Source organism: Pristis pectinata, chromosome 2 (genome assembly GCF_009764475.1).
Source record: "Pristis pectinata isolate sPriPec2 chromosome 2, sPriPec2.1.pri, whole genome shotgun sequence".
Classification (NCBI taxonomy): Eukaryota; Metazoa; Chordata; class Chondrichthyes; order Rhinopristiformes; family Pristidae; genus Pristis; species Pristis pectinata.
Genome location: NC_067406.1, coordinates 122,621,661 through 122,634,510, shown reverse-complemented (window position 1 = coordinate 122,634,510; position 12,850 = coordinate 122,621,661). Strand labels below are relative to the sequence as shown.

Here is a 12,850-nt window from a genome sequence, read left to right as displayed (position 1 = left end):
TCCCACTTCAGAACAAAGCTCTGAATAACATGCAATCAATAAAGCACAATCCAAAGTACGATGAAGAGAGCATAACTCGTCTCTGCTCAATTATGTACCTTGCAATTATCCGCCTGCATCTTCATACAATTCCTTGGGTAAATTATGTTTTCTTGCTTACCAACATTTATTTTTCTTCAATCTTGTGTCAAATGCACAAGAGCAACAATTGTGAGTCTCTATTTCCAGCCAATCTCCACTGCCTGTGACAGTGGATGATGTTGGGTCTGCAATAAAAGCTCTAGCTAGAGCCAGTTAACTGGAATTCAGCAAGGGAAGTGGGGGTGGGAAGCAACATGGTCACTGGTGTACTCCAGCCACATTCCACAGCATTCCAGGCAACAGGAACTGTTGACTATATTAACAAAAACAACCTCCTGTTTGTGCTGGCCGAAATACTTCACCAACAACTCCACCCCCACCCACCCCCACTCCCACCCCCCCCCCCCCCAACCAACCATCCTCCCAGCTCCATCCCACCCACTCGTCACAGCAGAAAACCCTCAGAACAAGGCAGATTAAAGGCTTCCTTTTGCAATTAATCACATGTTAAATAACAGTTCTGGAGGAGGGAACCTGAAAGTACCAAACTTGTTTTTTGTTGTGTGGATCTATTCTCAAGTACCCACTGTGTGCCCCTTCCAAAAAACAAAATATTCACAGGGCAAGGGATTCCTGCACGTCCAGGTAAAGAAAATTCCGAGCAGGGACATATGTCCGACATTAGTGCAGGGTCAATGTCCTCTGAGCACTTGAGAATACTCTACCCAGTAACAGGCCCTAGGGAGTACTGTTCTTTTAGTATGAATTAACTGAATAATTACTTCTAATGAAACAGGCACTTGTCTATTTACTGTTCAATGCTTGAAAGGTAATGTTTCTGTACTACTTCAGACACTATTTAGTTCTGTTAAGGATACAAGTTTAGTAAATATTTAACGAACACTATACAGAAACCAATCAGAAGCTGTGAGCCCTACCTTTGCATTTGTTATTGTTTTGAAAGCTTCATTTACAATAAACTGAAAGGAAACCTAATGTACCAAGCTTCAATCATGGTCCTTGGCTGTGTGAAGCAATGTTAGGATACCTTGTAAACTTAAAAGTGGGAGTGAAATGCCACTGCTGACCAACAGAAGCCGAACAGAGTGAAATCTTAAAGCAGCACCTCCCGCATTAGCTCAATCGTTTCATTCCAACATTGGGTAAAGAATCTAACTGGTTGATTTAATCATAAAGACAGGGCTGTGCAGCACAGACTCACCACATCTATGTTGACCATTATGCCAATCTCATTTGCCTGCATTTATTCCATATTTCTCTATGCCCTGCTCATTCAAGTGCTTGCCCAGATGCCTCTTAAATATTGTTACTGCTCCTGCCTCCACCACCTGTTCTGGCAGCTCAATCCAGATGCTAACTGATCTTTGTGCAAAAAATTTAACTCTCAGATCCACCTTTAAACGTCCTCCTTCTGACCATAAACCTATGCCCTCAAGTTTTAGACACTCCTACCATGGGAAACAGACTCTAGCTATCTACCCTATCTATGCCTCCCATACATTTTTACATACCTCTATCATATCACCTCTCAGCAACCTTTACTCCAGGGAAAACAGTCCCAGCCTATCCAATCTCTCCTCATAATTCAAGCCCTCCAATCCAAACAACATCCCTGTGAATCTTATCTTCACCCTCTCTGGCTTAACCACATCTTTCCTGTCGTATGGCAACCAGAACTGCGCACAATATTCCAGGTAATGCCTAATGTTATGTACAACTGTAACATGACACCCCAGAGAGAAAGAGGGAGTGAACCTGGATTATTCTACTTAGTGAGCAAGTTTTGAAATATCCCAAGCAGAATATCCACAATGCTTTCACTGACTACCACACACAAAATGGGACTGCAAACTTTCATCCAAAAGTTTAAAGTACTTTTGGGTTTCGTTACAATTTCCTTAACATAATTGCACGTGAAATGTCCGAGGGATTCTCTTGATCACTTGCTCCAATTCCAATGGTAACCTTACAGCTGCCTATGGAGTCTGCTTGTTGGACAATTTACACTGCTTTCAGCTGCAAGTGTCAATAGCACAACATGCACATAATGTGAAAAATCATGGAAAGCAAGTTCAAGGCAGATTATTCCGTCTCCACTCCCTCCATCCCACCCAAAGCCTGGCAATGCTGTCCAAAACTGCACATAAGATAAGCCAAGAGCGAAATAATGTAAATGTTGAATATCTGAAATAAAAACAGCAAGTGTAAGAAATACTTGGTAGGTCAGGCAGCGTCTGTAGCAAAAGCAAGGTAATGTTTCAGAGAAAGGGCATCAAACTGAAAAAGGAACTATTTTCTCTCTCCAAAAGATGTTCCCTAACCTACTGCATATCTCCAGAATTTGCTCTTTTTATTTCATAAAGAATGGCTACTCAGGTGAGATTTGGAAGGCTGTCAGTCCCCTCAATAAACCTTGATAAGAATGGGTTGTGGAGGGGGATTAAAATGAGCACAATTCTGACTCCTGATTTGTACCATTCTCCTTCCTGCTGCTAATCCTAGGTTGGAAATGTATTGGAGCACTCTCTGCACACAAAGCGTCTGCTCTTGGTCATGACGATGCAGGTGATAGATATGGTCACCAAGACTTCCCATGATGGCTTCCTCAATCGATTGCTATACCATTGTCAATAGATTGCACACAAACTAACACTGCTGAGACAATTCATGGTTGGCCCACCAAGAACTGAATCAGCCTCACACCTGTAAAGTTTAGAAATATAGTTTAGGGGAGATGTCAGAGGTAGGTTTTTATTTATTTATAGTGGTGGGTGCCTGGAACACACTGCTGGGGCTGGTGGTAGAGGCTGATACAATAGGGACATTTAAAAGACACATGGATGTAAGAAAAATGGAGAGTTATGGGCTGTGTAGGAAGGAAGAGTTAAATTGATCACAAAGTAGGTTTATATAGGTCAGCACAACATCGTGGGCCGAAGGACCCGTACTGCGTGGTACTGTCCTATGTTCTATTTATCATCAGAATTCACCTTGATGATTTAGGATGCGAGTTAAACCAAAAAAATTGGCTTGGTCCTTTTTCTGATCCAATCTAGGGTAGTAAGTGGAGAAGCTACCATTACCCTCATTGTTACGTAGTGGTGGCATGTGCAAACATTGGGTGGAATGGTCTGAGGCTCAACTGGGATCAACCTTCCGTGACTCAATGACCTGCAGGGCCCGACTATTCGGGAACATAGCCAAAGCACTTTCTGGAATTCTTTGCCCTGGACGATTGTGGAGACCAGATCATTGGAGGTATGTAAAGAGCAGGTAGATAATTTTTTTTTGAAAGACTGGGGAATTGTGGGCGATGGGTAACTGACACAGAAGAGGAGTGGAGGCCTGGGCCAGATCAGCCATGATCATATTGAGTGACAGGGCAGACTTGAGGGGCTGAGTGGCCTACTCTTGCTCCAATTTTGTGTTCTCTCATTGAACATTCCCCAGAAAGTCTGTATATTCAAACAAAAGAGTAAACAAATAAACTTCCAAAATAAAACCAATACTAAACAAAAGTCACAATGGGCCTGTGTAACAAGGAGCCGTGCTCTTGACTAGGGTACTTCTTTCTCAATTTTTCCCTTCTTTGCACAGGGTACATCCTGTGTTTCCAAAGAACAGAACAACCGAGTGCTGTTGTAGGCTTAGTGTATTTCATAAAATGTTGCACTCAGGCCAATACAATTCGAAGGCTTCTTGTGCAGTACTTTCAGATTTATCATGTCAGAACATTCCCTTCACCAGTGAAAGAGAAGCAATCAATTTAAATCCACACTGCCAGAAGGTTTTGGTTCAATACGAAGTAGGATTATAATTTCACCATTGCATTTTACCCAAGTCCTACAGACCACACTAGCAGTAGGTAATCATAACTGGCGTTTCCCTGCAGATCCTCCTGATTGTAGCCACAGCTATTGCTAGGATAAGTGATGTGAAGCAAGATCAGCCATGATCTAAATGAATGGTGAAGCATCGAATTAAAAACTTCTTCCTGTTTACATGTTCCTGGATTACGAAGATTCAAGGATTCTGCTGATCTCCCGTCAAAGTTCTACCAACTGGTTGAGAGACCATTTCTGAGAAAATTCCCCAATGCATCAACTCTCAGTGTGTGAACTGGGTGGGGAGGGTTTTCAAGCAAGGCTCAACAGGCCCACTACGACATCAGTAGGATCGAAGAGCTCACCATCACCCAGGTTGGGAAGCTGCTGAAGAACAAGAACACAGTCAGTCATCTTCTGATTGATATATTCTGGGGGGGGGGGGGGCACGACAGGGTAAATGTTGAGATGTTTTCACTAGTGGGAGAATCTCAAACAGGGGACTTAGTTACAGAACTAGGGGCTGGTCATTTAAAAACGGAGATGTATTAGAACTACTTCTTGCATTGGGTGGTGAATCTCTGGAGCTCTATTCTGGAGGATTGTGGAGGCTGGATCACTGGGGATATTTAAAGGAGGAAGTAAATAAACCTTTGGAAGATCAGGGAATTGAGGGCTATGTGGAACTGGCATAGAAGTGGAAATGAGACATTGCGCAGATCAGTCATGATGACCCAGGAGATGAAGAGATTGGCTTCATGATAATGGAAAACTGAAGCCTCTGTAGACCAAGCTGATTTGCTGATTTTCAGACAGGCTTCTGCCATCTGAAAGATAGGGGCTGTCGTGGTCAGTGGTGGATGGATAGAAGCAAGAATGGACAGGCAGTTAGCTAGAAGAGGTTTAGTTCATTCAGTGCCCAGAAAAACTGGGCCTAGCTTAAACTAATCATATCCAAGAAAATTGTAGTCAGCATCTACAACTGGCACTGGACCCCAAATCACAAACTTCTAATGAAAGGTTATTGCCTAAAATGTTAACTCTGTTTCTCTCTCCATATATGCTGCCTGACCTGCTGGTTATTCCTAACATTCTCCGTTTCTATTTTAAACACCTTCTTCCTGGTCTTGGGTGGGTTACATTGTTCAAACCCTGGTCTGAATATTGAACCAAGCAGGAGAATGGCTGAGCGAGATGTCCAAAGTTTCCTCTGCAATTACAGGAAATGGATAGAGGGCAGTTGAAAATTCCCCCAGATCTCAGAACAAGTTGAAAGGAAGGTAAAAGTTAGGGGCTCTACTTCTCAAACCCACCTCCAACTTGTTCACGGGAACCTTCAAGACAACAATATTTCCTTATTAGCTTAGAAACCTGTTGCTGAGTGCAATGCTAAATGGACTGATGGCTTTCATGTTCAATACCCAACATGTACAGAATCATCTGGAGCTAAGGTTGCAGGGGAATGAAGAAGAAAATTTAGCCAGAGTTCTACAATGTAAAGCAGTGTTTTGCAAAACTTTAAATCTAGCACCTTCAACAGTGGAAGGGAGAAACTGGGAGCAGAGGCAATTAAAACAACAGGTAGTAGGCCAATAGATCAGGCATAACAAGTAACTAAACTGTCACACTAGTTACAACAAACTGCTGTGGCTCTGCGCTCATAAAATGGGAACATGGAGCCACTCAGCCCCTTGAATTTGTTCCTATCCCTCATGGTAGTGTGAGAGTGGGAGACTCTGATTGTCTCACACTGTTGGCTAATCAGTGTCAAGACCCATACGTGAAGAACAGTTGTTAAGGGAGCAAATAAAAAACTGCTGGAGGAAAGCAATGGGTCAAGCTGCATCTGTGGAGGCAAAGGGATGGTTGATGTTTCAGGTCAGGTCAAGACCCACAGGCATCGTTGCCACCACAGATGCTGCTTGACGCAGAGTTCCTCCAGCAGTTTGCTTTTTGATCCAGATTCCAGCATCTGCAGTCTCGTGTCTCCAGTTATCGAGAGAGGCCAGCCAGTCACTGAATTTTTGGGGAGGAGGGATGATTTTTGTTTCCTGGGCCAGGTGCCACTACTCTTAATAGTCCCTCTCACAGGTTTACCTTTGCAGCCCTGAGGGCTAGCTAATCAAATATAGCACAGGAGTTCATAGTAATTTACCAATTTCTACCCAATGATCCGATGCTCAGATGTACAATGAAGGGATCAGGTATTCTCATGACATCGACAGATAAGTGACTGAAGGCTCCCATTCTTGAGATGAGCTCAATAACCCTGACTCTACAGTTACACAGCATTGAAAGAGGCACAAGGATGAGGATTCCAATGTATTCCATCAGGAGCAGAGGAACAGGAACAGGTTTAACCGTGAGGCTGGGTCCCGTCCTACAATCAGCTAGAGGCTTCAAGCACAGTTATAAAGTACAATGGGACAGGATTTCAAAGCATGGAACTCTGCATGTGTGAGTCTTTTATTCCAGATGGGGAAGATTGTGAAATTAGGTGCACAATCCATTGGGATGATCACTGTCAATTCCATGGACTCCCCTCCAATAGGTGAAAACAGCAATCTCTCTTACAACCTGGATAGAATATTGAAATACCTACACACATTTTCTATTTAAAGCCTCTTTTCTTCTCCCCAATCCCTTCCCCATGCTTTCTTTAATGCATCTACTCATACTGGGGAACACAGACTCCAGGACACTGCCTGAACTGTGCAGAAGTCAGCAAGTGCCACACAAGGACCAAGACAGCGATTAACAGTGAACTATTCAACTGGGTGGGGGAAGGTTTACGTCGAGATAAAAAGGTGCAAGCGATTTACGCACTTTCTATCTTGCCCTGTCAACATTGAATGATTCCAAACAAATTTTGTTAGTTTAGTTTCCTTCCCTTCTCCCATCCCCACCAAAGCAAATCTGGTCCTCATCTTTTATGACCACACACACACACACCCACCCCATCACAAATTAGACAATGAAAGCCATTTCTTCCCACCAATTCTTAGTCATACTTAGGAAACAAACAACTTGGACCCAGAGATCAAACAAGACATCTTAGCCAATGCATAAAGCTGGGAAATCAGATTTGACCACACAATGGGCTGCCCTAACCAATTTTAGTGCAAGTAAAAATAAAGCTATTTTCCTTTAAAATCTGCTCAAAGATGTATATTTTTCAAATAGGTTGTTGATGGAAGAGGGCAAGCCAAGCAATATATATGTTGCACTAACTAAAACTAATGAAATTCAGAACTGCTACGTGCATTCAAATTGGAAAATAAAATCTGTATTTTGGGGGAACACTGAACTTGGTGTGCAATATGGGGAACATATACAAAGATGTGAAAGTTCATTTAGGTGCAAATCCATCGGCAGTGGATAATTTTAGTTAAAAGTCCATACATCATGAAATCTATTGCTGGAATGAACCTAGTTACACCTCCCACTGCCTTGGTAAAGCAGCAAACATAATCAAAGGCCCTTCCCACCCTGGTCATTCTCTCTCCTCCCCCCTTCTATCAGGCAGAAGATACAAAAGCTTGAAAACATGCACCACCAGGTTCAAGGGCGGGCTCTATCCTGCTGTTATAAGACTCTTGAATGGACCTCTTGTATGGTAAAGATGAACTCTTGATATCTCAATCTACCTCCATTGTGGCCCTTGTACCTTATTTGTCTACCTGCACTGCACTTTCTCTGTAATGGTGACTGAAACACAATATTCTTCATTCTGTTATTGCCCTTCCCTTTGTAGTACCGTAACGTACTTGTTTGGAATGATCTGTATGGATGACATACAAAACAAAGTTTTTCCACTATATCTTGGTACGTATGATAATGATAAACCAACTACCAGTTACAACTAGTAAATATTCAAAACCTGATTTCACAACCACATGAAAGTAGACCTGCCTACCTACTGAAACATGTTCTGCTGTTAAAGGAAAGGAACTGAATGAACTCGCACCACTTCTATATCAACCTATCACAATGCAAGGTTTGCCAGTGGTACCTTCTTTTCTGACAACCATCCTTTACACTTAATCGCCCTCCACAATCACACATTGAAAGGGTCAAATTATCATCCTGATAAAGGACAGTTCTTCTTCTCTCCGAGGGAAAGTTAGTAGGATTTGAGTCACCATCTGAGGATCCATACTTGGAACTTGCTGTTCCTTTTAACATCTTATTCTTGCACCTTATTGCACTGCACTTTCTCTGTAGCTGTGACACTTTACTCTGTACTGTTACTGTTTTTACCTGTACTACATCAATGCACTTTGTACTAACTCAATGTAACTGCACTGTGTAATGAATTGACCTGTACGATCGGTTTGTAAGACAAGCTTTTCACTGTACCTCGGTACAAGTGACAATAATAAACCAATACCAATACTAACTCAATGTAACTGCACTGTGTAATGAATTGACCTGTACAATCTGTATGCAAGACAAGTTTTTCACTGTACCTCAGTACAAGTGACAATAATAAGCCAATAAGTTGTATTTCAGCAATGTATTTTGAGTGTCAGTTGCTTTGGTTTCACATTTCCAGCATTTATTCATATTCTGTAATAGTTATGAATTTCTCGGTTTATTAGTGAAAAAACTCCTCCCCTCAAATTGCTTACGATTGTGGGCATGCTATGTTGGCGCCAGAAGCATGGCGACACTTGCAGGCCGCCCCCAGAACACTCCTCTCTACTTCACTGTGTGTTTCGATGTATATGTGACTAATAAAGAAATCTTATCTTATCGTCTGTCTCTAAACAGCTAACCCTTCATCATAACTTGCTAAAATACCTCCAGCTTGGAAGCCCGTGTTCCAGCAAATCTTCACTGTTTCCCATTCCCATCATTAACTTCTGGTCTGGTCCCATTTCTATTTCCTAAAGGGATGCAAACTTACTGGGTCTCTTAAAGAAATCACTACCAGGCCAGACTACATGGAGCTCCACTAAGCTTAATATTCCTCCTGCAGGATGGAAAAAGATAACCCAGGGTTCTTTTTGTCTACCTCTCATGTGAAACTGCTCTCCTACCTCTCCACTCTCACCTCTACCAATAATTGCAAGAAACGAGAGGATTTCTCTATCACTAAAGACCATTATTCTAACTGCCTTTGTTGTTTTCTCCTTTGTCTACCCTATGAAGACAAACCTGCCACTAGACCCATCTATACAACAGCTCTAAATGCCTGTCTCTTGATAGTTTCTCTCCACTGATTCCTCCAAACACATTTCATCCACAATTTCTACTTCTTGTTTCCTTGACCCCTTCCCAATATACAAGTAGTCACCAGGACTCACTTCCTGCCTTCCATCTTAATTAGACATCATAAATAAATCATTCTTTGTCAGATACCGTCCTTCTCCCTTTCACATCTATCATGACCATCACTTCCTCAATAAACCTCTGAATTTGTTAATTATCATCACATCTCCAACATTTTTCCTAACCAACATCCAGATCTGTGCTTCCCCCCTCCTGTAAATCCTCTCTCCATTAATGTTTGTACATTCTCACAGCTCCATCTAAAATCACTAATGATAATCTCCATGATTGCAAAGAATTATCTCTTATCATCCTGCCTGATTTCTCTGCAACCTTATACACATCCATCCTCTCCACTGCAAACACCTATTCCCACCTGCACCCCTCTACCCTATTCAGCCCAACTGTTGAAACCATCCCTCATACCTCAATGTATTGGCGCTATGTCAGAAGGTTGCAGGGTCAAAAGCATAGGCAAACAATTTACTGCAGGACTAAGGGTGCGCCACGTTGTCAAAGGTACCATTGTTTGGATAAGATTTTAATCAAAGATTTTGACTGTCTGTTCAACAGATCCAAATGATACTGGGATGTATTCTGGTGACTTGCCCTGCACTTCTCAAAAACAGCACCAGAGCAAATTACCAAATCATTTGCCTCATTGCCATTTGTAAGACCACACTATTAAGTGCCATATTTGTCCTTAAGATATCAACTGTACTTCAAATGTATTGGTTGTGATACGCTTTGCCATTGCCTGATAATATGAAAGGCACCATATAAAAAAAGGCAAGTTTTTTTTCCCCATATGTCACCTCCAGTCTCATCCAAAACTGTGTCGTCTGCATCCTGCCCCAAACCACATTCACTCACTCTTCACTCCCGTCCTTGCCAAACTGCACCAGCTATCAGCGTCCCAACATTCCTGTACCCCTCCAAATATGTACCTTGTCACCCAGCAGCACCACCACGGCCCTCACCAACACCCCTCTCCCGAAATCTCCTTTGCTCTTGATGCCCAACTCTCACACATACCTCCCTTCTATTCCCCAATCTGGTGGTTCTTTCGCTAGAGTTCCTTCCCCTAAACCTCTCCACCGCTAACCATGTTTTCGACTACGTCGTTTCCAAATCTTTTCCTCCCCGACTTCCTTGCATCTCTTATCTTATATATGTACGAAAACTAGACAGGCTGTGATAAGTTACTGTACATATTTTGCATATGCAGATATATATATACACACACACACACAGTTGAAACATTCTAATCGGAGTAAATCTTAACAACATTCTCTAAGCAGTCAACGCTCAACCGTGACTGAACTGAGACTCGGAGCTGTCTGTCGGAGCTCTCTCTCTCTCTGGAGTACGGATCTTTCAGCACTTCCTCCCCTTCTCTGTCCATCAGCCAAGTCCCACCCACCTCTTTAAATACAAATCGCAGATCAACTCCCCTTGTACAGGGGCAGGAAACGATAGTAGATTGGAGTGTTTAAAACATCTCGGGCTGATCGCTGTGTGGGTGAAACAGCAAGGAGCAAGGGGTTATAAAAATCAGAGAAATAATGTGTGGGGGATGAACATCTGCAGGGGTGGGGGCAAAAGTTTTGCACTTTGTTGCTTCACAAGTCGCTGCATTTCGGGTTTCCTGTCTGAAAGATGAGTGCAAAATGTTGCAAGATATGCGATCTTAATAAAAACCATTCAGTAGAGAAAACGAAAGGCAATCTCGTTACAATGAAATCGAGAGCCGTGCCGAACTTGCACAATTCCTAATCAAAGGCGATGTCAGGTAGCCCTAAATCAAGTGTCAGGTGACTGAATTATTTTGACTGCAGCCCACTGCAAATGCTCCAACAAGTTTTATGACTCGAAGGTTTCCCATGTTCACAACATTAAATCAAGTTTGTAACTCCTGCAGCTCGTTCAACCCTCAAGCATATTTTTTAAAAAAAAAACAAAAATGATAATTTCTCGTTATAACAGGTACAGGGGTCTTCTCCCCACCCCTCCCTTGGATTTTTCCAAGCTGACAATAACACCCCCTCGCCCCACTAATGACCAATGGCAGAGGAGGCTGCCTGGACCTTTAAACGCGGAGGCACAGGCAGGCAGACTTGGGAAAGTTTTGGTCTTACCGCGATCAGAGTGCTGGTCCTCTGATCCGCGACCGCCGGTAAGGCGGCCAGAGCGGAAGGAGGTTCGGGCTCGCAGAGTTTGCTCCTGTAAGCTCCGTCCTGTTTGTTCTTGCCCGTCTTCTTCGCCTTGAGCTCCAGGCACCTCTGGTGGAGCGTCAAGGTCTCCTGGCGGTCCAGTTCAATCTGTTGAGCCTGGGCTTGCTGGCGCCTCACCTCGCAGTTGTTATGGTGCTTCCTGAAGCCCTCGATCCGCTGCCGGAGCCTCTGCACCACGGTGCTGTGCTTGGGGATACCGCCGCTGGTGTTACCGGCGATCGCAGGGCTGTTGCCGTTTGCAGCCGCGGGGGCCACGAAATCCCCCATCCTTTGCAAACACAATTATCCAGGACAACTTTTCTTATCGCTGTATCTGTAGGTGTGTGAGTGTGCGTGTGAAATCTTCCCAACAGCCGGCAAAATATAAACACACACACACACACACACACACACACACAGGCGAAGAAAATTGCACAGGACACGCGAGCGACGATCTTATGCCGCTTTGCCTTCGGAAATAAATAAAGCAACAGAAAACAAACAAAAAAATAAGGGTTGTGATAACTAACTCATTGCAACCCAGCGCCTTCCAGAGTTCAGCACAGTATTAAGCTGCATGAAGCGTTCGTTCTTTTTCTTATATATATCCCAATGTTTCTTCATCAAGTCCACTGAAAGATCCGACTATGAGCGATCATCATGCAACAACGAATCGTGCAAGCTTTTCTCTTTTTTGCTGTTTTTTTAAAGAAAGTTTTTTTTTGAGCTGTTTACATTTGCCCAGTGTTTGAAGAAGCGGATCTACGTTTGCAGACGTCCCGCGGCATTCATGCTTAAAATGCTGGCGTTTTACATGGGGGAGAACATCCTCAATGGGATCGCGAAAGTCGGACGGAACGGCGAGCAGCTGCTTGCTACTGCCACCGCCGCCACCACCATCACCTCCACCATGCCAGCGCATTGATCTGGGACAATCACACAGTAAACATCAGCCAGAGGCCGTGAGCAGACCCAGGGGTGGCAAGCAACACACGGCACAGACTCCAGCTCAACTTCGGATCAGGACTTAAACAAGGGGCGGGGAGGAGGCAATATTAAATATTTTAAAAAACCGGGACAGAGTTAAGGTACGGGATTAGGACTAATGCACCCAACCAAGAATCTCCGAGGTGGAACCAAGAAATCAAGATTTATGCAAATAATGCACACAGTCAGAGAGAAACCCAGGGACAGAAGAATGATAGAGACTCATGGCCAGTGTACCCAGCTAGGGTAGACTGATATCCCAGAATCACAACTAATGCAAATAACACAGGGCCAGTGAGAAATCCAGACACGGAGCTCAAGATTTGGAGTCCGGACTAATACACTCAGAAATCCAGGGACAGAATTTCAACAGTGCATCGGGACCATAGAGAGAAGGAATGAAATTCTGGAGTAGAGTTACTACGTCGAATCTGGACTCATGCCAAAACA

General features: G+C 43.4%; 1 protein-coding gene across 1 annotated transcript in view; it reads right to left on the bottom strand.

Annotated features, from left to right (window-relative positions):
* maml3 (mastermind-like transcriptional coactivator 3) overlaps window positions 1-12,348 on the bottom strand; it is a 376,636-nt gene extending 364,288 nt beyond the window's left edge. Inside the window, exon 1 of the mRNA XM_052043814.1 lies at window positions 11,339-12,348. Coding sequence (XP_051899774.1) covers window positions 11,339-11,701 — 363 coding nt within the window. The 5' untranslated portion in view covers window positions 11,702-12,348. The remainder of the gene's footprint in view (window positions 1-11,338) is intronic.
* Window positions 12,349-12,850: the final 502 nt, after the last annotated feature.